Source organism: Leiobunum rupestre, chromosome 9 (genome assembly GCF_980474605.1).
Source record: "Leiobunum rupestre chromosome 9, qqLeiRupe1.1.hap1, whole genome shotgun sequence".
In the NCBI taxonomy this organism is placed as follows: Eukaryota; Metazoa; Arthropoda; class Arachnida; order Opiliones; family Sclerosomatidae; genus Leiobunum; species Leiobunum rupestre.
In genome coordinates this window covers 12,704,838-12,728,167 of record NC_143392.1, presented here as the reverse complement: position 1 = coordinate 12,728,167, position 23,330 = coordinate 12,704,838, and the positions used below count along the sequence as shown (strand labels likewise).

At 34.6% G+C, this 23,330-nt stretch overlaps 2 protein-coding genes across 5 annotated transcripts; one reads left to right on the top strand and one right to left on the bottom strand.

Annotated features, from left to right (window-relative positions):
* Positions 1-7: 7 nt before the first annotated feature.
* LOC149926578 (uncharacterized) lies at positions 8-9,230 on the top strand. 4 transcript variants are annotated; one of them, XM_090158223.1, is made up of 15 exons: positions 783-1,015; positions 2,090-2,147; positions 2,221-2,283; positions 3,668-3,769; positions 3,847-3,954; positions 4,015-4,140; positions 4,235-4,299; positions 4,446-4,673; positions 5,116-5,333; positions 5,395-5,744; positions 6,389-6,532; positions 6,613-6,699; positions 6,781-7,068; positions 7,219-7,576; positions 7,943-9,230. In XM_090158223.1, the coding sequence occupies exons 2-15, from the start codon at positions 2,097-2,099 to the stop codon at positions 8,155-8,157; spliced, it is 2,403 nt and encodes an 800-aa protein (XP_090014349.1). In that variant the 5' UTR covers positions 783-1,015; positions 2,090-2,096; the 3' UTR covers positions 8,158-9,230. The 4 variants fall into 4 exon arrangements, with proteins under 4 accessions (XP_090014348.1, XP_090014349.1, XP_090014347.1 ...); XM_090158222.1 differs by lacking the exon at positions 783-1,015 and adding an exon at positions 8-26 and having other exon boundaries at positions 6,613-7,068; XM_090158221.1 differs by having other exon boundaries at positions 784-1,015; positions 6,613-7,068.
* A 1,973-nt stretch (positions 9,231-11,203) lies between these two features.
* On the bottom strand, positions 11,204-21,850 carry Crag (DENN domain-containing protein Crag). The gene is made up of 22 exons (XM_090158220.1): positions 21,610-21,850; positions 20,754-21,126; positions 19,168-19,354; positions 19,036-19,092; positions 18,898-18,967; positions 17,996-18,401; positions 17,867-17,933; positions 17,743-17,798; positions 17,528-17,672; positions 17,374-17,467; positions 17,232-17,313; positions 16,828-17,165; positions 16,274-16,763; positions 15,936-16,209; positions 15,547-15,868; positions 15,156-15,482; positions 13,646-15,088; positions 12,584-13,572; positions 12,437-12,520; positions 12,207-12,376; positions 11,967-12,133; positions 11,204-11,903 (listed from the first exon to the last, which is right to left on the bottom strand). Exons 2-22 carry the CDS (start codon positions 21,053-21,055, stop codon positions 11,755-11,757), a joined length of 6,219 nt encoding a protein of 2,072 aa, XP_090014346.1. The 5' UTR covers positions 21,056-21,126; positions 21,610-21,850; the 3' UTR covers positions 11,204-11,754.
* Positions 21,851-23,330: the final 1,480 nt, after the last annotated feature.

Genomic DNA, 23,330 nt, shown 5'->3' with positions numbered 1-23,330 from the left:
GGTTTGAACGCTTAGTGCTATTAGAGGTAGTCCTTGAAAATTTCGTTTAATAACTGTCTATGGTTGAATGGTGAAGGATAATTATTATGAGAAACCGAGGTTACTATTCTTTCGCGGTTAATCTATCGTTGGTTTTTTCGAAAAGAATCTGCAGGTTTTACCAATAAATTTATGTTCCCATACTGTAAAGTAATATCATTATTATAACGACGTGTAAAGGGTTCCTAAAAAATAATAATAATGGTTAGCCTTTTATCCTGTATAAAAAACATGTACGCTTATCCGCTCTTAAATTTATACATGCTCGTTTCCTATAGTCTTAAAGGCCTTTTTGGTAAATTGCCCTGAGGTAAAAAATTTATTAGGTAGAGGACCAACTTTCCATGTAATGAGGGAAAGGCGTGCGACGCATACTCGATGATAAGTTTTATTAAAGGCACCCTTTTGGAGAATTATTCCTAAAACTGGACACGAAATGCAGCTCTTAAATAATTAAATGTAGTTCTATTATCCACGGCTCATTTGATGCAAAATGTATAATTTAGAGTGCGCCAGTGTTTTATTTTACGATAAGAAAACGCGTTATCAGTTTTTCCAATTTGGAATTCCTATCAAAGAACGATTTATCGCAAGTAGAAATTAATTGGGCCAAGTTGTACAACAAGTGTTTATTTCTAGGTTTCTTAGATTGTTTTGACTAATATTATTTAAATTAATTTTAGTTGGAAGTTGAATTAGTTATTCTTGATTAAATTGACAGGTTTGTGTGACCGTATTATTTTGTTTTTGGATCTCCATACCCCCGACTTTTTGCTAAAATATTTATTGCGGCGACCGTGAGTACGACCCCAAAGGCGGAGGGGGAGAAATTTATAAACCCCCATAAACGTAGCCTTAAAGTTTATCTGGCAACACTGGATGGAGCGTTGCCTGTTGACTAAATGACTACATAGATAGTATGCGACAAAACTTTAGTAACCTTTTTCCCACGCTTTGATTAATCACATAAATATAAGTAAGCATAATTTGATTTAACAGTTTTGTTTATTTAATGTATTTGTCTATTTATTACGTTTTGTTATGGGTTAATTAAGTCATTGTTCCGAATCTAATGTCTAAAGTTTAAGCCTAGGCCTAGTTGGATGACGCCATTTTTGTTTTGCTCCTTAGGCTTTCCACGGCCAACATCTCGATAATCTAACCAAATTATAACCCTTAATTACTAATGCCTTCGATAGCTAATTCTAGTCTATGAAATACTCTTACTAAATTCTCCGTGTATTACATTTGATTATGCTCTATCGTTTAACTATCATCATTAACTCTGAACAGTTTTGTAATTTGTTGTTAAATGCATGAGAGTGCCAGATCTCTGTCAAAGTATAGCTATAAGTATAATTTATGTAGCATTGTGAAATCCCTTGGTACAGTATCAAGGAGTGGGAAAAAAATTTAATTTTAAAACTGCCATGAGTTAGTTAAATAATAAACGTTTTGTAACATGAAAAGCTTGCAGATTTTTAAAAACAATCTTTCTTGAAGAGATATAATTCCACTTTTCGCCAAATTGGCAGTGGTTAACTTGTAATGTCAACACAAAATGTTGGGTAGTGCTCAAAATGCTGAGGCTTATTCTACTTATAACAACAGAGACCTGTGCACCTGCTATGAGGTGAAAAGATAGTTGATAACTTAGCCAAAGGTTGTTTGCTCTGTAACTTCTGTTTTTATTGCTCTTGAAGCTGGGAGCCCCCTTAGGTCTCTAGTAATGCAATTCAATTAAACATTAAATGTTCTCTAAGGAGTGCTTCAAGAACATAAAAGAACGCCTTTAAAAATTGTCACTTGTCACTCGCATAATATGTTCATAGATTGAAATATATATCCACAGATAAATTTGTCACAAACACATTTATTTGGGAATATTTCTTAAATAATACATAAAAAGTTTCAAAAATTAGAGTAAAGAATATCACTCATTCACATGCTAGACCACATTGAGCTTTCATTACTATAAGTTTAAAATCTATTGCTACTCTATGTGAAACGTTTATGCTCACTTTGATAATTCAAAAATTTTTAAATATAGCTAAAAAATGGCCCAGAACCCCCGGAAATTCTCTGAGAAAATAGCGCTTCATCATCAGGTATTTATGAAATAGCTAGTTATTTATTAAAAAAATGTAAAGTATTAATACTTCATATTTAAATTTTCTACAGAAACAAGCTGAGGAAACTGCTGCATTTGAACAAATAATGCGAGAAGTTATGGGTGCAACACGAGTAAGTATTGCTTTAAAATCTTTTCCCGGATTGATAGAAACTTTCAAATTAGATAACTTTAATGATATTGTCGTTTAATTAATATACTTTGCTTCACTGTTTCGTAGAACACCTTTCTTATCTTATAATTTGATGTAAAATTATTAGTTATTAATAGAGTAGTATCACCTCATAGCTTTGGCCATGGCCGCCATTTTAGGCGCGTTTTTTTATTTATAGGAAAAAGGATGGGTGACGTTGCGTGATGTAGCACTGATACCACTCTATATATTTATTTATACTTATGGTGAATGACTATATAGAGACTGTCTGTGGGCACAATGGTATAGTTTTTCTCTGGCGTGAGAATCGAGAGGGCTTCTCCCACATTTGCTTTAATCTTGTTTTGTGAACTAATGATGTGTTGGGCTAATTTAATTGAATTACAGGGGAGGAGCATATTGACTGACCATCAGGTATATTAGGAAAAACTCTGTAAATCTTATCGACGTAATCATTATTCCAAAGTGTAAAAAATATGTTATTGGTAAACTAAATAAATTTTCATGCTAACGCATATATCAATTTAGTTGATATCATAACAAAGAGGTATTATATCTGTGGTTTGGCTTAAAAGTATTTCATAGAATATTGTAATATATAAATAGAACTCTTTACTGAAATCATAGAATTTTTAATTTAAATAATAGCATAAGTCTATATTTAAGGTTCCATAAGTGTGTCAGTTAGTTGAGAGAATTACTGATAGCTATGTAGGGATGTTGAATTGACATGCCCAAATAGATAAGCAAATCTAGTGTTTGTGAATACTGCGTTGTGGTATTGCTATCCCAAAAAAAATTAAGAATTGTAGGTTTTTTGAGGGTTAGGATAAGGGTCCCCATACATTCTTATTAGTAGACTTATTTTTTAATGCAAAAACACCTAGTGTTACCCCCTTGAAAACTAATTGGGTACTACCCTTTCTTTTATTTTTTAAGCCTAAATTTAAAAACCTGAATTAAAAATTCCATCGTTTTTAGTTAAATCCTATTCAAATAATTATTTCTGGAATGTTATATAAATTAAACATAAGTGAGGTTGTTTGGTACTAGCTTCCACCAAACTAGACCTTGTTATATCAGCTGGTTTGTATTTGAAAACTTTCTAAAAACTCCCTTGGGCCAAATACCTAATACCCAAACAAACAACTTATTTTTTTCCATAAACTGGTATTATCATTTTGCCATTCTCGAAATAATGTTAAGGAGGGTCTATTAATTTCCACGATAAAAGGAATTGAAAAGACATCATCCTATATTTTCATTTATATGAAACAAAAAATCAAATGAAATAGAACTGTTATAATAATTGATAACTTAGAACTTTTTGATAAATCTGTTAGGTAGCCGTACAAACTGGTACATGTGTGACAGATGGAAATTATGATAAAGTGATGAGGAGAGACTGGAGTAATGAGCGAAATGATGGGATTCAAAATAATACCGTGAGAAATTATCTTTTAATACTTCATCAGTGATTATAATTAAAAACCACTTTTTATTTGGTATTTATTTTTGGCAGAGAACCTATCAAAATAATCATTTACATATTGTACAGTCATTGGGTGCTTATAGAGGTGGTTCATTGCCCAATGTCAACCAAATGAGTAATAGCAGTATTGACTTACAGGTTTGTACTGATTTATTACCAATGTGAGCAAAATGTAGTTTTCAACATATTTCTGTACAGAGTGCTCTAACCAATTTGGAAGATATGAAACAAGGAAGAGAAAATACATCCGATCGCCTACATAGGGAAAGGGGCCGCCATGCCATTCCCCATAGAAATCGACAGTTTATGCTTGAAAAGAGAGGGGTATCCTTTGAGAGTAATGTTTTAGTACTTAAACAGGGTGGATTTGTCGAATGTCTGATGAAATCCAATGTTTTCCTTTAACATTAATCTTAAGATTGACGTATCTCCTTATGGGTCAACGACTTACCTATCCCCTCCTCCAGATACGAACTGGAGACGGTAAGTTGAATTTTTTACCAAAATGTAATTGGTGGGGAAAAACCCATTAAACTACCCGTATAATACCTGATATAAAGAATAGTGGTATAAACTTACGGAAGGTATTTGCTCCCATGTTTTTTAAACTAAACTGGAAAAAACTTTAGAACCAATTCGGACTCAGCCCTTCATCAAAGTGCAATGGCTCCCCAGGAGTGTTTCAATAGTGCCAACACGTCCCCCACCCAAAGGAGGGGTACAGTCCACGAGATGGACAGTGGAACGTTTTTGCTGGATACTGGCCAAATGAAAGACTACATTTGGGATCCTAAAGATACCCACTTAATGGCTACTTTCCAGTCTAGACCCAAATCGTGCGAAGTACCAGGCATAAAGTGAGAAACAGATTCCTGCAGCCCTTCCTCCATTAACCAGTATTGATTGGCTCCACTTAAACATTTGACTGCATTTTCTTGTTACTATTTTCTCTGTCTTGGCTCAAATTTTTTTTAAAGTTATTTTGATGTTTGTATTTCCTTGTTATTAGGTTTATTTTACTTTTTGAATGACTTATTCTAGGCAAGTTTTTAACCTCGACCTTAAGTTGTAATTTGTGGTGTTTCTTATGTTCTATTTTTTAAAATGCAAAACTTTTCCACCCTGAATCGTTTTTAACCTTAGCATGTTGTGGAATTAACAATTTTTTTACTAAGTATACTAATTTTCAAATTTAAATCTCCAGCTTTTTCACCATTCTTTAACCTTATTCCATACTTTTTTTTTACTTGGAGCTACCATATTTGTATTAAAATTTAATTGGTAATTTTTTGATTGTAGCATATTTCCAACTCAAGAAGATCCAAATCTAGTTCACACTCTATCTCTGTCAAACAACACTGGTTCATTACCAGATTTAACCAATCTGCACTTCCCTCCGCCTTTGACAACCCCCTTGGATAGCGAAGAATTAGGAGGACCAAGCTCTCCTTACAGCCAACACACCCCGCCACACTCCAGCCCCTCTATGGTGTCTCAATCCCAGTCACACATCATGGGTACGTCTCAAATTAGTAATACCAAATGTTTTAAAAGTTTATTTTTGGCGCATTTTTTTAGGTACTTCGATGGTTGGTGGTGGTACTCTTATTCATTCTACTCAGACTAGCGGTGGGGGCTCTATCAGTCCTGTTCCGTCGTCACTAGCCAGTTCCATTAGTACGAATAGCATCAACAATATTGGCGGAGTAAGTCAGCTCAATCATCATTCCAATGCCGGAAGCTTGCATTCACCAGCCTCTCGGAGAAGACAACATCAGTTGTCCAATTTAGTGCTCAGTGGAGCGCCTAACAATGGCCTGGTTAGCCTTCATAATCATCACCTTTCCCACCACCACCAACAGCTGCCCCCTCAAGTATGTTTGCAAAGGGTCAGGCAGGACCCACCACCCCCTCGGATTACAGTGGAGGTACGGAAAAAACCACGGATAGCTCAGGCCATTTATCATTTTCTTTTCTTTCTATTTGCTTTTATTTGAAATTTCTTTTAAGAGATTCCATATGCGTGTCATGTTATACTACTTTATACTCTTAAATAATCATATTAAATTCAATATTGGTTTATTTTCACATGCCTAATCAATTTTCAGAAATATGTATAACACATTAAATCATTGCATGCTTAAAATTTTCTTATTTTTTGAAAAGCAAAAAAGTTGGTTCGCAGTTCATTACTTATTGTGCATGCCTTTTGTTTTCCTTCTTTTTTACCTTTGTGAGAAGAATTACATGAGAAAAGTTTTATTAAATAATTCTAATTTAGAAAATTATTTATAAATACTGTACAAGGGGAATTTAAAATGTTTTTTCTTTTTTCCTGAGCCATCTTTGGTTCTCACTTCCACAGGCTTCCGCGTTCTCTCTGTGCTCTCTCTCTATCTGTCTCTATCTGTCTCTCTCTCTATTGTATGTCTGTTGGTCTTCACACAACTCAGCACTTACAGCATGTTATTTCTAACTAATATTAATGAATGAATGGCTAATGTTCTAGTTAATTTCCTCAGTGTTTTTAATAAGGTGTGCACTTTTAATTTTATTTTACTCATTCATTTAGGGTTTAGCTATCGATACAAATGCTCTATCATTGGATACTTATCATTCGCCACAGCAGGTTTACGGATTGTACCAACAACCACAGTCACCAACTCATCAGTCAATCCAGCAGAACTTTGGCCCACCTTCTCCCTCACTGCCTCAGGTCCCTTCATTTTTCCTTCTAACCCGTGTTGTAAAATACTATTGCTTTACTGAATGTGAGGTAATCTTTTTTTTTTCCAGATGAAAGTTGGAAATTACAGGAGTGCCTCTCCATCAGACAACTCTTGCAGCGCACCCACCTCTCCAGTCTCACACACTCATTCACCGGCAAGTTCTCCCGGTCTTGGGCCTGCCACCTCTCTTAGTAAAAGTCCATTCACGGACACGAATTGTTTCATACACCAACAGCAAGCCAATCTCTTGCAAAATCAGTTGGAACAGTTCAGGATGGTTGCTGACTCACCGCCTCTACAGCAACAACAGCAGCAGCACCAACAATCGCAGCAGCAGCACCAACAATCGCAGCAGCAGCACCAACAATCGCAGCAGCAGCACCAACAATCGCAGCAGCAGCAACAACAACAATCGCAACAACAACAATTGCAGCAGCAACATCAACAACTACAGCAAAATCGTCATTCCTCGCAGCAGCAGAATCGACAACATCAGACGCAAGATCATGACCAGTTCCTTTTGGTTAGTGTTCACTTCTTCAGCGTCTAATAATACTATCTCACTTCTCATAACTTTTATATTTCACGATCACTGGTTAAACGTATCTAAACCTTAATTTTTGTTCAAAACAAATATGTCAAACTATTTCTTAATTGCATTTTTCACAATTAGATGCATGATGGAAACCCAGTATGTACAACAAGTAGTCCTACAACGCCTCCCAGTCCTGGAGTGTATTTAACTGGATTGGGAGGCGGAGGGTGTGGACCTCCTGGAGATTTATCTCTGAGTCAGAGTGGTCAGAGGCTGGTCAACAATCACAACGGTATTTGCGGCTCTTTAAGCTGTAGTGACTCCGGACTTTTGGACAGTGATTCAGTGTACTACAGTTTACCTTCATCAACTAACGATATCATGATACCACAATCACCAACGTATTACACTAAATCTTCAGTCGTGATCTCAAGCCATCAGACGACGCCTCAAACCCCACAGACACCAACCAGCATACCAGATATTGTTCTAACAGGTAAATTACTTTTAATTCATCGGTGGGGGGGATAGTGGAGATTCAATAATCTCTCAGAAACATTCCAACTTTATAATGCTTCTATAATCCAAAGATTTGCTTAAAATACACTTAAAATTCTTATATTTTGTAAAATACATGGCTAAATGAATTAATTTGAGAATAATTTTTTGTCAGTTGGCAAAATGGTGAAGTTAAGAGTTTGATGATCTTTTTTTGTAAGAAAAATTTTGTTTGCCTTTCTTACTAGCCTAGATTGGGCACTGCTTGAGATGCAATTCTTTATTATAGTCATAAGCATTTTTGGTGTACCACCAGCTTTGTTAAAATTTAGAGTATTCATAACCGTACCATTTATGTTTGTAGCACCAGATCAACTGCACGTATTAAGGCAGGACTTTGCTAAAGATCTGGGACAAGCCATGGTTAATATGTCGGGCTCTTTTGATTCTGATATATTTGTGAATGATGAGGTCTTAAGGCCAATGTTGGACCCTATTGATTTTGAGGGACTGCATATGCTATCAGATACGGATCCACTTTCCGTTGGAGATGACACTTTCCATTTAGATCGCTCTTAGTACTAATTTATCTGCGATTTATTTAGTCGAGAAAAACTCGATGAACTGTACAAATCTTGGATTCGGAGTGCCGGGGAGTGGTGGGCGTTTTTGTATAACGTAATGAATTGCCTGTTTGTGCTATATTTAAAAACATTATCCTTACGTTGTTACCTAAGGGCTCCCGTACAATTTCAAAAATTGACAAACATTTTACCTTTAAGAAAAATCTGAATATGTTTTAAAAAGTTTTCAACTTATCATCTCATTATTCGCTAGAAAAATGTCCTCCTTTCCCAGTCTCCTGTAAAAGGCCCTCCTTCCCGTCTCCCCTTTTCCATTTTCTCATCTTGCCATTCTTTTTTAATATATACTAAATACATATTGACTTTGATGAATATGACTTTTTCCCATGAAGTGTAACCTCAGCCTGCCTTATGAAAAGCTGCCCTGAGTTTTTATCGTAACCTTAGCCTTATAATCCTTTTTAAAGGTTTTTTTTATTTAGTTGTAAATTTGCGTGTATAATGTACATATCTACGTCGCATGTAGAAGAAAAAACAGAATGAAATCCGTGACTAGATTTATTGTATAGGTAGATCGGAAGTTTTAAACTGAAGTATTTTACGTTTAGCAAAATTAGGAATTTTTTAATGGCTTTTTAAAATCTCTCGCCCTTTATAGATACGGGAAAATTCTTTTTGGCAAAGAATCTTAAGGGCCAAAACTATTATCTCGTATATAAAACTTAAAAGTCACCTTATTTGCACAAAGCACTTGTAAAATATAATTGTGATGAAATCATTTCCTTACCAAGATATAAAAAAATCCCTTAAAAATGTCCTTTTAAATCACTCAGAGTGAGTGCTTCATTAAAATATATATAACCAAAGCTGTATTTCAGCTGAACAATTGGTCAGGTTGGCTTAACTTTGCCTGTGTAGTGAAAACGACTTTTTGGCCCAATATTGTGTGGCCCTTGCGTATTGCTACATCAACAATACTAAAGAATATTGTGTCGTCTGTACAGTGATTAATTCTTGAAAGATATATATATATAAAAATATATACATAAAAATCTTATTTGAAGCAGGCTTCAAAGTCCACAACATTTTTTCATTGTACAAATTCTACATTGTGACGTCTCATACTACCTATATATATGTTTACACATATATATATTATATATGCTAATTATATTTTTCCTCTCTTTTTGTACTTCACAAATGTTTTTGTCAGACAGAAACTTGTTCGTGTGCGCTTAGGTGTGTTGTCCCTCTTTCTATTTTTCTCTATCTTATTGTCTTTTTAAGAATGTTTTTTCGGTAAGATATATGTCATGTTGTCAATTACTATGGTGCTTCGACTGTTCAAAGCCTATTTCAAATTTTGGTGCATTTTCACCTTCCTCCCTCGAATGCTATAAAGATTATCTTTCATTTCTAATAGTGCACGACTAAAGCTATTAACATTTTTTTACCCAATTGATATACAAAAGATAGTAGACACTAATATTGGTACTAAATTATTTTTCCATTGATATCAGAACTTCTTCAACCCAAAAATTTGTCAACTGTATTTGTACTATGGTGATCATTTAATATTTCTTTGAAAAACCCCAAACAGGGCTTTGCCTTTTTGAGAGGTTTATGAGTCAATCCTATGGTTGCTAAAGATTTTTAATAATCAGATGTGTTTTACGAGCGTGTGCCATTGATTTTCTACCCAAAAACCTTTGGTGTGTTTTTTACATGATGGTGCAAAATTTTTAAATGTAAATTGATTAGTTGAAAAATTTAAATGTTTCAAAAACTGGATGACATTGTATGGTACAGTACCGTCTCTTTTTAGAAACCTAAAAATTCCTCCTTGTTGTCATTATTAACACATTTTATCGCTACGAATAATGCGCTGACAATTTTAGGTTTAATCTAATTACCTATCCTTTAATCCAAACAAATCTGCGCACTAGCCATGTGCTAAAGATAAATCGGTTTAGCCTAACCTGTACTTTGCATTAGGTCCTTAACCAAAAATTTCAAATCCAAGCCAAATGTTCTAAATTATTCAGTATTTAATTCAAAGTGAGAGTATCGTGTTCAATGGAATCTTAAAATAATGTAACACAAGAATATAATATTACAACTCTCATTTTATATTTATATAGTCTTAAGACAAAGGAAAAACATAAGTTTGAATATTTACCTATTTGAGTGTTTAGGAAGGCAAGCCAAGATCCAGTGCAAAGTCCATTTAGTGCAATGCAAAATTTTTATGAGATTGGAAATATTAAATCTCCAAATTATTTAAAAATTGAGTACTTAAAAAATCTTAACCAAAATAATCAGTTTTTAATATCCAATTATAAAAACTATTAAATTTAAAGAAATAAATTTTCCACTTTTTAAAACTACAATAAAAATGATGCTTGTTATGAACAAAAGTGATATAAGAATAGAAGCAAATTAGTACTTGAAATCTTTATTAGATTTTATATATATATATATTGGCTGGGAATAATGATAGCAAATAATTATAAAAATATATTTTATTTCACAGTTAATTTTCTTAAAATTTATTTGAAAGAGTTTCAAGTCAAAAATAATTTGCAAAACTTAGTGTATTTGTGAGAAGTGATATAATGGAATGAGTATTTAGTGATTTAAAATTGACGCCAATAAGTTTTATTTAAGAAATTTGAAAGCTACGGTATTAAAATGATCAGTATGCCTTACTATAAGTGGCATTGTCGTTGGAAAGGTGTACTCATTATTTTTAGCATTTTTACGCAACAAGTGTCTTTGTGGAAAACCCTTTGTATTTGTACTTTTATTTCCCTTGGGCCAAGTCATGGCAAAGGTACATTTTGAGCCTGCCAACAAAAATTGTTCTTAAAAACTGTTAAAAAGAAAGGGAATTGTGGCTGGATAGTTTGCGCTTGACAATAAAAATGTCTGACATGTTTTTAAAAAAAAAGTGTTAAAATATTACTGTGTTTTTGGGTTAGATAAGGTGGGCATGCCTTGTAACAAGAGGGGTTAGTAAGTTAAAAGAAACAAAACTTAATGGTTCTTGTTAACATAATCGTTGTTTATACATAATTCTATTTACAAAAATTCAATAGTTTAAACAGTGACAATGAATGCAATAGTAAACACATTCGTCTATTTTTAGCGTAGAATAAATTACATATAGAGGCAAAACGAATGTCAGGTAAATCTACTTTTTCAGGAAATTGAAAACATTAATTAAAAAGTCTTTTTTAATCCAAGGTAAAACATTTTCAATAATTAATAACTAATTAACTATGCTATTAAAAAAATGCCTAGAAAGGCTTTCAACACTGGGATGGGCTCCTTAACGTTTTAAACTCTATACAAGATTAACCTATGTACATTGTTTACAGAGAAGTACTGAAAAGTCTAAATACAGTTTATAATATTTGAGTCTTTTAAACTATATAATCTTATGTACTGGTAATAAATATTTACATTTCAAAAAATAATTTTGGGCAGATAGGATAGTGGCAAGTAAAACCTGTTCAAACAGAGCAAAATATTTTTTGAGCTTGTAAAATGTTTTTCTCACGGATCAGATATTTAAATATAATTTTGATTTTTATGAACCTTGTTTCAATTCTAATGGTTTAAAATGATACTGACAGAATATAGCGCCTAAGGATGGGGGCTGATCCACTGGGATTAAAATTTCCAGTTGTTTTGGAGTTAACTGGTCATAAGCTTTTCTGTACTCCCTATGAAATGCAGCTGCAATTTTAAATTATTATTGCTAATTGCGCTTTAGATTCCAAATGCATTGTTTACTCTTACTTAGGTCAATGTTATCTTGGCCCAATGCTGTCAAACATAAGAAAAGCAGTTCTCTGTATGTGCCATGGTAATTTTTGGTTTTTCGCTTGAGACGCTCTTCGATCAAAGTGGTTAATGGCCAAAGTAAATCATTACATTGAACTTTTACTAAAATTTGCTGCATTAAACTGTTTAAAAAGTCAAAATTGTAAGTCTTAGAAATATAATTAGTAACTTCATTAGAATAAATTGAAACTCAACTGTTTTGAAATGTTTTTATCTTCAGGGTTCAGAGCATATACCAATGTTGTACCTGTCTGGTTATATAAAAGGTACATGGGTAAGCCCATCTCTTCATGCATGTGCACATTATCCCACAGACAGTGAACAGCGACATTTCGTGAATCTGCCTTTTGCCAGGAAATTGGGATCTATTTCATATAAAAGAATATATAAGATTTATTATTTTACGTGTTAGTAAATATACAAACCTGTCTGCCATCAGTAATTGATTTTGCTCTAAGAGAAAGACCCGGAAGATGAGATGGAACGTTTATTCGATGGAAATACCAAACCTTTTAATAAAAACAAGAATGTTAAAATCAATGTAAAAGATTTAAAATGTGCTTGTAATTTACAAGATTCCAGTATATTATTGGATGCTGGTCTACAAAGTCAGCCGATGCGAGACAGTCATCACCTTCATGGTCCAAAACATTCTCAACTTCTTTTCGAAGGACCAAGGGACTCAGATATGGGACAGTTATAGGATCAATATGAAAGGGATTTATATCAGCTCCTAAGAGGAAAGTGCTCTTGGAGCTTCCAAATCCATTTAAGGTTTTCCCTTTGCCATTGATGGAAAAACTTGCAGACTGAACATGAGAAACCAACTGCGTGTTCGCTATTGGAAGGGAAGACTGAGCTGCATTACTCGTAGGATTGTCACAGCTATTATTTTTGGCAAGATCATTTAAATGCGTAGAGCATCCCAAATCTATTAGATCCTTCTCAGGACTTTTCTGCGGACTGTCAAATGGCGAATCCCTGGGCAGACTTTTCTTATCAAATTGGCTATCTTCAAAAAGCATAAAGTTTTCATGGCAAGAATCTATACTGTCCATTTTTACAACATCTTTGGAAGGGGCTACTTCCTTCTTTTCCGACTCTTGACTGAATAGAGGAGTTTCGGAAACAGGAACTGGTGTGAGAATACTTTTGAAATGATTTTCGAAAGTAAGCGATACTTCTTCTGGTACTGCGAATTCTGTTTTAGGAGTTGGGTATGAATTTGGGGAAGTGTGAGAAAAACTTCGAACACTCTCTTGAGAATGCGCTGGGGTTAGAAGTGACTCGCTTGATCCATTAATACGAAGATCCTTTATTTTGACTGTCATTAGTGGAACAAAGTTGGCTTTACAGTAAAGACATTGCGTATTGAGATTAGATTCATCAGAAGACCAGCCTTCCATTATTTCTTCATCATACAGAAGTGCCAAACAAGCGCTGCATCGAGACAAGGTACAAATTGCTATATCCAAGGCAACTTTAGATGAAGGTTTTTCAACCAAATCAAACTTTTGTTCTTGGATTATTTGAAACACTGGAGGTAACCACGATGTATTTCCTATCAATATAAATATTTGGTGGTTACCAAAGGTAATGGTATAATAAAACTAAATTTAGTAAAATTTTATTACCTAGATTATTTGTTAATCCATTACTACCTTTCCTTTGCCACGGAGACTCTCTAAGCATTTGCTCTAGTAAAACAGGATCTTCCAGGCTAGCTCCTGGTAAGCTTTCCTCGCTTCTTAGACTACGGCTCAAGTAATCCACACTGGTTCTTCTGCTTGCAGAGGCGGAGCAAGACGCTGAATTAGTTCCGTAACCATTTAGTTGGCCAGATGATAGTCCTTCTCCCTCAATAACTGATAACCATTCCAAATCTGACGTTTTGGAAATTGACAGAGAGACACCCTTTGTAGGTGTCGCAGAAGCTGATATAGTTTGTTTCATTTCATTAATTTTAGTAGCCATAGTTGTGGCAGCTGATTTGATGCCCTCAAACAGTTCTGTATGACGTGAGGCTAGTTTTGAAAGACCCACTACTGAAGCAGAATTCGAAAATAATCTAGCTGGACTCAAGTTAATATTAGATTCATTATTAAAACGTGCCATTGCCGATGCTTCTGTGCAATGAGGTAATGTTGAACTCCGTGAAAGAGTTTTCTTATCTGTAACATTTGGACTGTCAACAGTTTCAACTGTCGTATGAGAAAGAGACCTTTTTCTCCCAAAGTGAGGATCAGGAGGTCCGTGGAATGTGGAGCTTCGAGCTACTTTACTAGGTGAAGACTTTTGCCCTTCTTTGTCTATATTGCCAGAGCCTTTCCACCTCAAACTGTGCCTCAATGAAGTTGTCATTCTGGAGAATCCTCCACCATTGCTAAAGAAATCCACAGCATCTTGTAAGGGAGAAAAAGTATTATCTTGATGGGAATCTGCTGATGATGAACTGTTCTTTCTCTCCCTAAAAGGACTATCATTGCGACTTCTTTCAAGGGATGTTTTCCTAACTGGATGATTTATTATTTTAGAATCAGCCATATTCACGGGTATATTAGGAGTTCGAGGCCTAGGTAAAATACTCGGAGTTTTAGTGGCTAAAACTGGTTCTTTTGTTTCTTCTTCATCTAGCTCAGCTTCAGATTCCTCTTTAAAGCTCGACAAGTTGAATATGGAACTTATGGCTTTGACCACTGTAGTGCCCCCAGTGGGAAGTTTTTCCATGTCACTTGGTTCTTTATACACAATAGTAACTGTATCATCTTGCTCCAAGTAGCTGGTAGGATCTTTACTTTTTTCATCCCTTAGTTTGTTAATAATTTGATCATCATTGCCAAAACTGTTTGCCCTTAAAATTTCCTTTGAACTTTCTGCTTCATTTACTGGACGGTTTCTCTGAGGAGTAGCTTCAATCTCCGATGATGTATGACTTCTGGAATACAATCTCATAGTGTGGGATCTATGATCTCCAGCACTTTTATGCCTTTTTCTAGGTTGGCCTAGTCTTGAACCATTAATACCTCTTTCTTCTAAAACTGCTGGATAACTCGACATGAGAACTCCAGCTGGACTATCTATTTGAGAAAAAGTAAGGTTCATAGATTGGTTTAATAATATAGATGAAGAAAAATATACACGTACGAGCTGCATCATGAAGTTGTGAAAGGCTTCCTAAACTATTTACTGAATTTCGAACTATACTTCCAACTCTACTTCGAAAGGCATCAGAATCAGAAAAATCAAGCTCGGCAAATTTCAAGCTTTTTACAGCTGAAGGTCTTCTGTTCTGGACATTGGTATTGCTCATATGAGCTTCTGAATTATTTCCACCCTCTCCATCTTGAAGGGTTAATTCATCTTCTTCGGGAGGGCCTAATAAATCAGATGAAATATCCATCGACAATCGAGTGTTGCTGTTTGTGGTGTCATCTTGAACCAAAGAGCTATAACCTCCATCGGATTGACCACCTAAATTTTAATTAAAAGATTAGATACTAGTGATTTTCGTTTTAATAATGTATTATTAATTTACCAGAACTTGTTTGGTCATCAACTTTAGATGAGTCTCCAAGCAAATCCTGCTCTTTAACTTCTTCCACAGTCACAAGACCATTTCCATTATGGTTCTCTTGTTTGATAGGTCTCATGACCACTCCATCTACTTCTTCGTCAATGCTGCTAGTTCTGCTAACTTGGTCATCGTAATCAAGTTCTGATCCCAAAGAATGAGACCTACGGCATTTATCCTTAGTTGCTTTCCTGAATTTTGACACTCCAACAATTACATTCCTTAGTTTAGCCCACATATCAGCGGCCCTAAAATCACCGGAAGGCCATTGACTTTCTAAAACTGCCTAAAATAGAATAATTTATGTAAAACAACAAGTTAAACTAATTATTCAGTGATAAGGGGTTCTTTACTTTATTATAATAACCATAAGTAATAGCATTGGGCTGAACATTATTGTTCTTCATTTCACAGAGAACCTTAACGGCTAACACAGGTTTGCTATATTGGCCACATAGTAGCATCAAAACCCTGTAACACACTTCATCCTGTGGTCTAAGCAGCAGTTTTCTCATCATAACTAAAACTTCGTTAGCTGTTTTTAAAGCCTTGACTTTCGAAGATGAATTCTTAACGTAAGCTGGAAGGTGAATGAACCATAAGCTAAATGAATAGCTCAAAAGACACCTGTGAACAAAAAAGGTCATCATTGCTTGTACCAACACGCATCCAACAATCATTTGAGTCTTACTTTGCCCATAGAACTGGAATTTCCGAGTGTTTTTTAGCAATTTTCTGAGCTAATTTAATTTCTTGTTTTGTGCGTCTACCGATAGGGCTGTTGGCTGGCAAAAGGGCTGGACTGGAAAGTATATTCTTTCCTCCTTTTAATTTCAAAAGGCAAGTTGCAGGGTGACGATGGAACAGATCCAACTTCAGAGTTTCAAAAGATTCATAGCTGTACATTGGTGGAGGAGTAGCATTTCCGAGTGCCGATGGTGGTTCTGGAGGAGCTATGAATACAGTTGTATCTGTTTGATGAGAGCCATCAAATTCCAGAAGTCGAACGTCTGAGGATTCTCCCCCTTGATCAACTTTTTCCGTGCATTCATCAAAGAAAGCGAGACTAGCATCTTTGTCCGAAACAAAGGACCGCTCTTCAATGAAACGAGTGAACATCTGAGTTTTCATCATTTTCAGGTAAAAACGATGATAAGCTTTATCACGACTTTTTACAAAACCTGTAGAGAAAACCCTAGTTCAGATTAAACACTCAAAAATAACGTTTAAATATCCAAAATTTACCTTGAATGTTGAAAAGGGAACTTGGGTCTGTTGTCCCTGCTTTAGGGGCAGAAGTGATAGGTAATAAAAAGGATCTAAAATCTTTTAAAATGGCCGCCATAAATCTTAGGAAAGCTTCTTGAATTTCAATTTCAAGCTCTCTCTGATTAATTTTCATCCTAAAATCCAAATCATAGGGTGCCATATCGGAGCCTTTGGGGCTTTTTACCCCATGCTGTCCATACAGTGACGCTGCGTTGTATCGCAATTTTTCATATAAACTAGTAAGTGTACCTTTTAAAACTCTCGCTGGCCTCTTTGGCAAAATTTTGGTGCCTAACCATTTTTTATCATCAGGGCTGTTTAAAAAAAATTATTTGTAGTTGTAATTAAGGAAGACCGCCAAATTTTAATGCAAAATTTACATATAAATGTTATTAGTGTCGAGATCCACGCATATAACATCAGTAGGGGGATCATATAAGTCAAAATATCGAGAGTCCACACCTAAAATTGTGTGGTAAATTAGCTTTTGTTGTATATCATGTTGAAGAGAGTTTCACATACCAACTAGAAATGGAAGGGGAGCGTTCAAAACATCAGACAGTTGAAGAGGACATAATGGAATGTACGGGCATTGCCAATGAAAGGGAAACATAAGCTAAAATGACATGGGACGATTAAAGAAAATTAAATATTTGTATACTAAATCGCATTATACCATAACCACAGCTTCTGCCACACTAGTCAGAACATCGGGTCGTAGAGAGTGAAAAAGCATTTTCTGCTCTGTCATAGCAAATAATAACACCATTAAACAGTTATCTGCCCTCAAATTGAGTAAAAGTTGAATGAATGATGCTCCACTGAAATTATAAATCGAGAACTTAATTTAAATATTCAAATTAGGAGGAAGTCTAGTCACATTCTAATTACCTAAGCGGGAGCAAGGTATCCTGTGGTTGAGTTAATGATATCATATCCTCAGGAAGCTATTAGAAATAGGTTGATTTAGTTATATTTTCAAGGACGATGAATATAATTAAGTGTTACTGTATACTTGAATTAATATTCTCGGTCTTTGTGGCGAAGGGAAAGGTACATCCAACATGAAATGTGATATATACCTAAAATATTTAAATAATTTTTAAGCAATATAAACATTTATTGGGCTTAAAGAAGAACTGACCTCTCAATGGGCAATTTGTGGGGTCCCGTTCTAGACATTTTATGAAGATACCGCAAGAACTTTTCAAAGGTATCAAAAAATGGCCACCTGGACAGCAAACAAATACTTTTGTTGGCATGTATCGAAAAGTGGCTGTCATCTTTTCCAGCTTTATTTCTGTACAGTTCTTGTTTTTGGGCTACTGTTAGTTTCTCTTTTGGGTAAACTTCGTAAAATGTTATAGCGGAACCATAAACCTTCTCAGCATCATAGGATGTTAGTACGAAAGTCGAAAATACAGGATGTGGTTGCTCCGCTTTTTTAGGCCAACACTCGACGGAAGCACCCATTGGTAAACAAAATAAAGCTACGGATTCAGGCAAGGGAAAACTTTCGTAATCTTCCAAAGGAAACCTGCCCATTATAGCTGTAATAATTGTAAAATTAAACTATTATTTTTAATTACATTTATGTTTGTTGTATTTAATAGGTTATTTATTGTAGATGTAAATAAAAATGGTGTGCAGCTCTTAACGATATTGTCTGGCTTATATTGAGGGGCCTTATGGAAAATATTTCAGCCTATATTATTTTCCTTCAAAAGAACTAAACATGAATGATATGCGGCTAGACAAATTAAGTGGTGGTTTCTTATATGTAGGGTGCAAGAATCATTTAAAAAAAATTGTCTGGAGGAAATGAAGTGAAATTGTGCGCGTCGATTAATAAGAGGAAGAGATAAGGCACAAAACACTTGAAAGCAAAGATAGCCTCTGGACTTTTTGTTATCGGAAAGAGTTCAAGGATTAATAGTTTAGCTAAAAAGTCTAACAACAGATACGTGCAATAAGCCTACTTGTAGAGGAAATGCAAATTGCATATTTCTCGCAATAGCATTTTCAAGAAAAGGTTGTAAATCTAACCTGGTTTGTAGCAAAGTGAATCAGGCCTATTCATAGATTTCTTGTAGCAAATGAATACGTCAGAGCCAACCTTAAAACCAATTACACATCAGACGACTATACTAAATAAGTAAAATATTATGAGGAATGGAGACTCACCATTCCTTTATTTAGGTTTTTGTCAATTTTGTTAAATGCGTGTGGTGGTGTCTCACCCTTTGAAAATAAGATTTTTTAGCACTTCATATAATAATAGACTGGTGTTTGAAAGTTTTCAAATTATAAGCAAACCTTATTCATTAAAATAACACAAATATTAGTGACAACGAGCTTGTTGCATGGCGCAGTTTCAGATGCCCGCCGGTATGTTAGGAATAGCCGTGAACCTGTGTTGTTAATATTAGCTGGTCTCCCAAATGGAGTCGTCTCCACCACTTGAGAATCAGACATGACACGTTCTTTAGCTTCGCATAAGACACTATGAAAATTGTAAAAAAAATACTTAATAACATTTATTAAATAAGTTGTTAATATTTATCAACTAGTTACACTTAATCAAACATCAATTCGATAAACAATTCAACAAAAAATTATTGAATTTATTATAAATATATCAGTTATATTAATGTTATAATAGTAAATTTTGTATACTATATTTGTATGGTTTTTGTAATTATGAAACAAATTAAATATTTAGCTATTTTAATTAAAATAATGGTTTAAAGCTATATTATAATTATAATGTACATAGAATGATTTGTCCTTATAAAATTTAATTTTAAATGTTCATAACCTTCAGAACAAATACGTAACACGGTATTTAATCACAGTAATAAAAACCTAACCGATAATCTTCTACAACTTCACTACTACATTTTCTATGAGTCACAAATGTATGATATTTATTTCATTCTGTCAGTTACCAGTTTTCAATAGGAGTTATTGTATGATTGATGTATAATAGCAGCCTAAAGGTCTATATTTTATTCACTTTATAGAAATAGTCTAGATTATTGACCTTTCATTTAAACCGAGAATAAGACTTGCATTTTTCTCTTTCACTCTACATTTATCTTAATTTTTTTTATCCTGGTTCTGTAATACAAACGCTGTTTGCGCAATGACTACGTGATTAATTAAAAGATGTCATCTAAACTTATCTATTTCCTAAAATGGTTATGTTACAGGGATTGGAATAGTTCTGAAGATAAGAATTTATTTTACTGATGAGACGAATAAACGTTGAGAATAGAAATCATTCAAGTAAAATGTGACTCATATTAACAGTTTTCTAAAAATAGCACGATCTGATACAAATAATGTGGTATCTACTTATAGTTCCAAAAGTTTCATATGAACCAATACACATTACGAAAGACACGTACTTCAAAGTTATAAAGCTTGCAGATTAAATATGCAGTAGAATACACATTTTTAGAAATCTTCAAATTTTTTTATGAACCAAATTGTAATCACTCCAACCAAACCAATAAAAATTATCTACATGCATGAAACAGTTGAAATTTCTGGGGAAAAAACCCTGAATTATCAAAATTTAAAAATATACTTTTGCAATCAAATTTAAAACTAATAACCTTGCTAATAGAAAGGATAGCCCTGCACTAAATAACTAAGAAATGAGTAGGGTCTGGAATTACAGACATAACATTATCATAAAAAGACTTAAATTTATTAAGCATTCTTATTTTTTTAATATCTCTAATTATTTTAGTTTGTAACAATCCAAAATTAAAAAGAACTTTGTTTAATATTTATGTTAGCAATAAATAAACTATATTTTCTCTAGATTGAGGTACTTTTTTTGAAATATCTGAATACAAATAATACCACAAAATGAGTGTGAATAAATGTCTTACCCAATATCCACAAGTGGTGGTTTGTCCCGTCCTCTTCTATAACACAAATAAATACTAGGTGTCCTTAAGCCACCATGATTTAAATCTGCTGGGAAACCAGAAGGGGTCACTTCGATGCACTGATAGCCCATTGGCACCATTTCTCCCTGGCTTCTAATGATCACTGTCACATCAGTGATTGGTAAGAGAGAGCTTAATTCCTTAGGTTCTTGCGATAGACACGAGGCATCCTCTAATAACTCCGGGTCATTATCGGGCAACCCGGCCACGACAAAATAATCTGCTACCCTTTTTTCTTCCATTTTTCAGAGCTCCCACTCAATTATTAAAAACAAAAGCCACAAAAGATGCATAGTATCTGTTTCTGTAGCACCTAAAAATTATTAAACCACATTAAAATGTGACAAATATTAAAAGTATGTCAAACAAGAATAATTATTGGCCTCCTTGAAAGTAAACTTATTCGGTACAAGTAAACGTGATAAACTATAATTTTCTCAAGGACTTTTTCCTAAGCTTTTTAAATTTTAATTACCAAACTATACATGTTATTCTTTGCTTAATTCTTATTTTATATTGCTGTAATATTTCAAAACTGTTTTTATATTAATTAGCAGTTTACTCTCTGCAACGCAGGTAAATAGATCTCTCTCAAAAAAAACTGCTGAAGTCACAAGGCGTCAACATCAAAGAAAAGACGAATGAGTCATTCGCCAATCGCCATTAACTTTTTTTATATTAAAGACTATGCAAGCGTAAAGGCTTATGCTTATACCTGAATACCTAAGTTATAGGTCAATTTGTAGACCAAACTTGAATACTTTAGAGACATTAATAAAATGTTCCGTGGACTTACCTAGTACATTTTGGAAGATAATACACTTTTTTACTCCACTTAAGAGACCAATTCCAGTATTAAACACTTTTTTAACTGCACCATTATATCCAATGACATTGATAAGCCTTAGCCACGCATCAAAACACTTCACGCGCAATCTCATTCATTGCGGTCTATTATTTTTAATGAAAAATATTCCGCTAAAAAACTGGCGCTGAATACGTATCGAAAGAAGCCATTTTGAACGTTAGGCGGGAGTTTAGGAATTTCGTTTTTCCGTTTCCAATTTCGTTTCATTTAAATGTAGAAAAAGGAAATTAAAGAATTCGTCCATACCACATTATTTTTTCAATCCTATTCAATATTTATATATGTAGATTTTCTGACAAATGTACTTAATATTGTATTTATTTAAACACCTTTTTACAAAACCGTAAACTAGGAGAATAATAATCCCGAAGACACATCCTCGGCACTCATGCAAAATGGAGTAAAATAAAATACTCAGTGGCGCCGCTAGTAATAGTTCTTTTTATAAATTCAGCTCTTACGTTACGATATCATAGCTTAATTATAATAGTTTTGACACGCGCGGTTTTCATGCGCACGAGAAAATCCTAGGTTTCTAGCTCCCTAAGCGCGTGCTCGTAATATTACCAAAGTTAAAGACCGTGACGTAGTAGCTATATTCAAACAATAAGGCGACGTTAATTTATAAAAACACCTATTGTTTTGTAGTGCGAAAATACGATTCTAGCCTTAAAGTGCTAAAGCTTCTTTCTCCTGTTGTATTGGCGACAGGCGTTGTCATAACGATTTTGTAATATTTTAAGAGATCGGGGAAGCCAACCAGTGGCGTAGCCAGGGGGGGGCACAGGGGGCACATGCCCCCCCCCCCGAAACGTATGGTCGTATGGACAAATATTTTTATTTTTTTCCTTTTTTTTTCAATGGTGTGCCCCCCCCCGAAACAAAATCCTGGCTACGCTACTGAAGCCAACCTCATGTATCACTAAATATTTGCAACAATCATCAATTTTATCTCACTGCTTTGCTTTTACCAGGAAACTATAGAGGTATACACTTGGAATGTCTAAGGTTCCATTGGGACGGTGACGCGAAAAGAATGCGTCGTCATGGTAACAAATAGGCGATCTTCCCGCGCAAAATAGGCTTGTAAAACAATGGATTTAAAAACCTCAATTTGTTATCGTACTTAATATTTTGAAGTAATTATAATGTTCTTCGCGAAAGAAGTGTAGGGATACCTAATTTCATGTATTTGTATGGTTATAAAAGAGATAATCAGGTAAGCTAATAATATAATAATCATGACTGACAATATCCCCCGAGTGGTCCCCGTGGGCTGTATGGCTTTTCGCCCTAGCCCTTCCCGAACTCTAGAGAGAAAAAAAAATTAAGGTAGCGAGGCGCCAACAAGGTTAGTAAATTTTAGGCTATAAAAGGTTGCCTCGATGCGCTGTGGTTGCTAAGGGCTAAGGTTGGTAACTTCGTTGCTAACGAACATCGTGATGTCACTGAGATGAGATCCTATTGAAAATCAATGGGATCTCATCTGGGTGACGTCAGCAACAGACGAATTTTGTAGGCAATCCAAAAATTCTTTCAAACCGTTTCTCCATCGAGACCCCGTTGAGCAGCCTTGGAAATAACGGTGGTCAGGTGGTCAAAGACCAGTTAATTAATTGCTCAGACCAGTTTATTTATTAAAAATTTGG

Excerpts from the sequence above, each read along its gene's own strand:
- LOC149926578 (XM_090158222.1), top strand. The coding sequence starts at position 2,097 with ATGGCCCAGAACCCCCGGAAATTCTCTGAGAAAATAGCGCTTCATCAT. Across the intron at positions 4,300-4,445 it reads CCAGATACGAACTGGAGACG|AACCAATTCGGACTCAGCCC; the intron begins GTAAGTTGAATT and ends AAAAAACTTTAG. Across the intron at positions 7,577-7,942 it reads ACCAGATATTGTTCTAACAG|CACCAGATCAACTGCACGTA; the intron begins GTAAATTACTTT and ends TTATGTTTGTAG.
- Crag (XM_090158220.1), bottom strand. The coding sequence starts at position 21,055 with ATGGAAGAAAAAAGGGTAGCAGATTATTTTGTCGTGGCCGGGTTGCCC. Across the intron at positions 18,968-19,035 it reads AAAACCTAAATAAAGGAATG|GTTGGCTCTGACGTATTCAT; the intron begins GTGAGTCTCCAT and ends ATTGGTTTTAAG. Across the intron at positions 13,573-13,645 it reads TGGATTAACAAATAATCTAG|GAAATACATCGTGGTTACCT; the intron begins GTAATAAAATTT and ends TTATATTGATAG.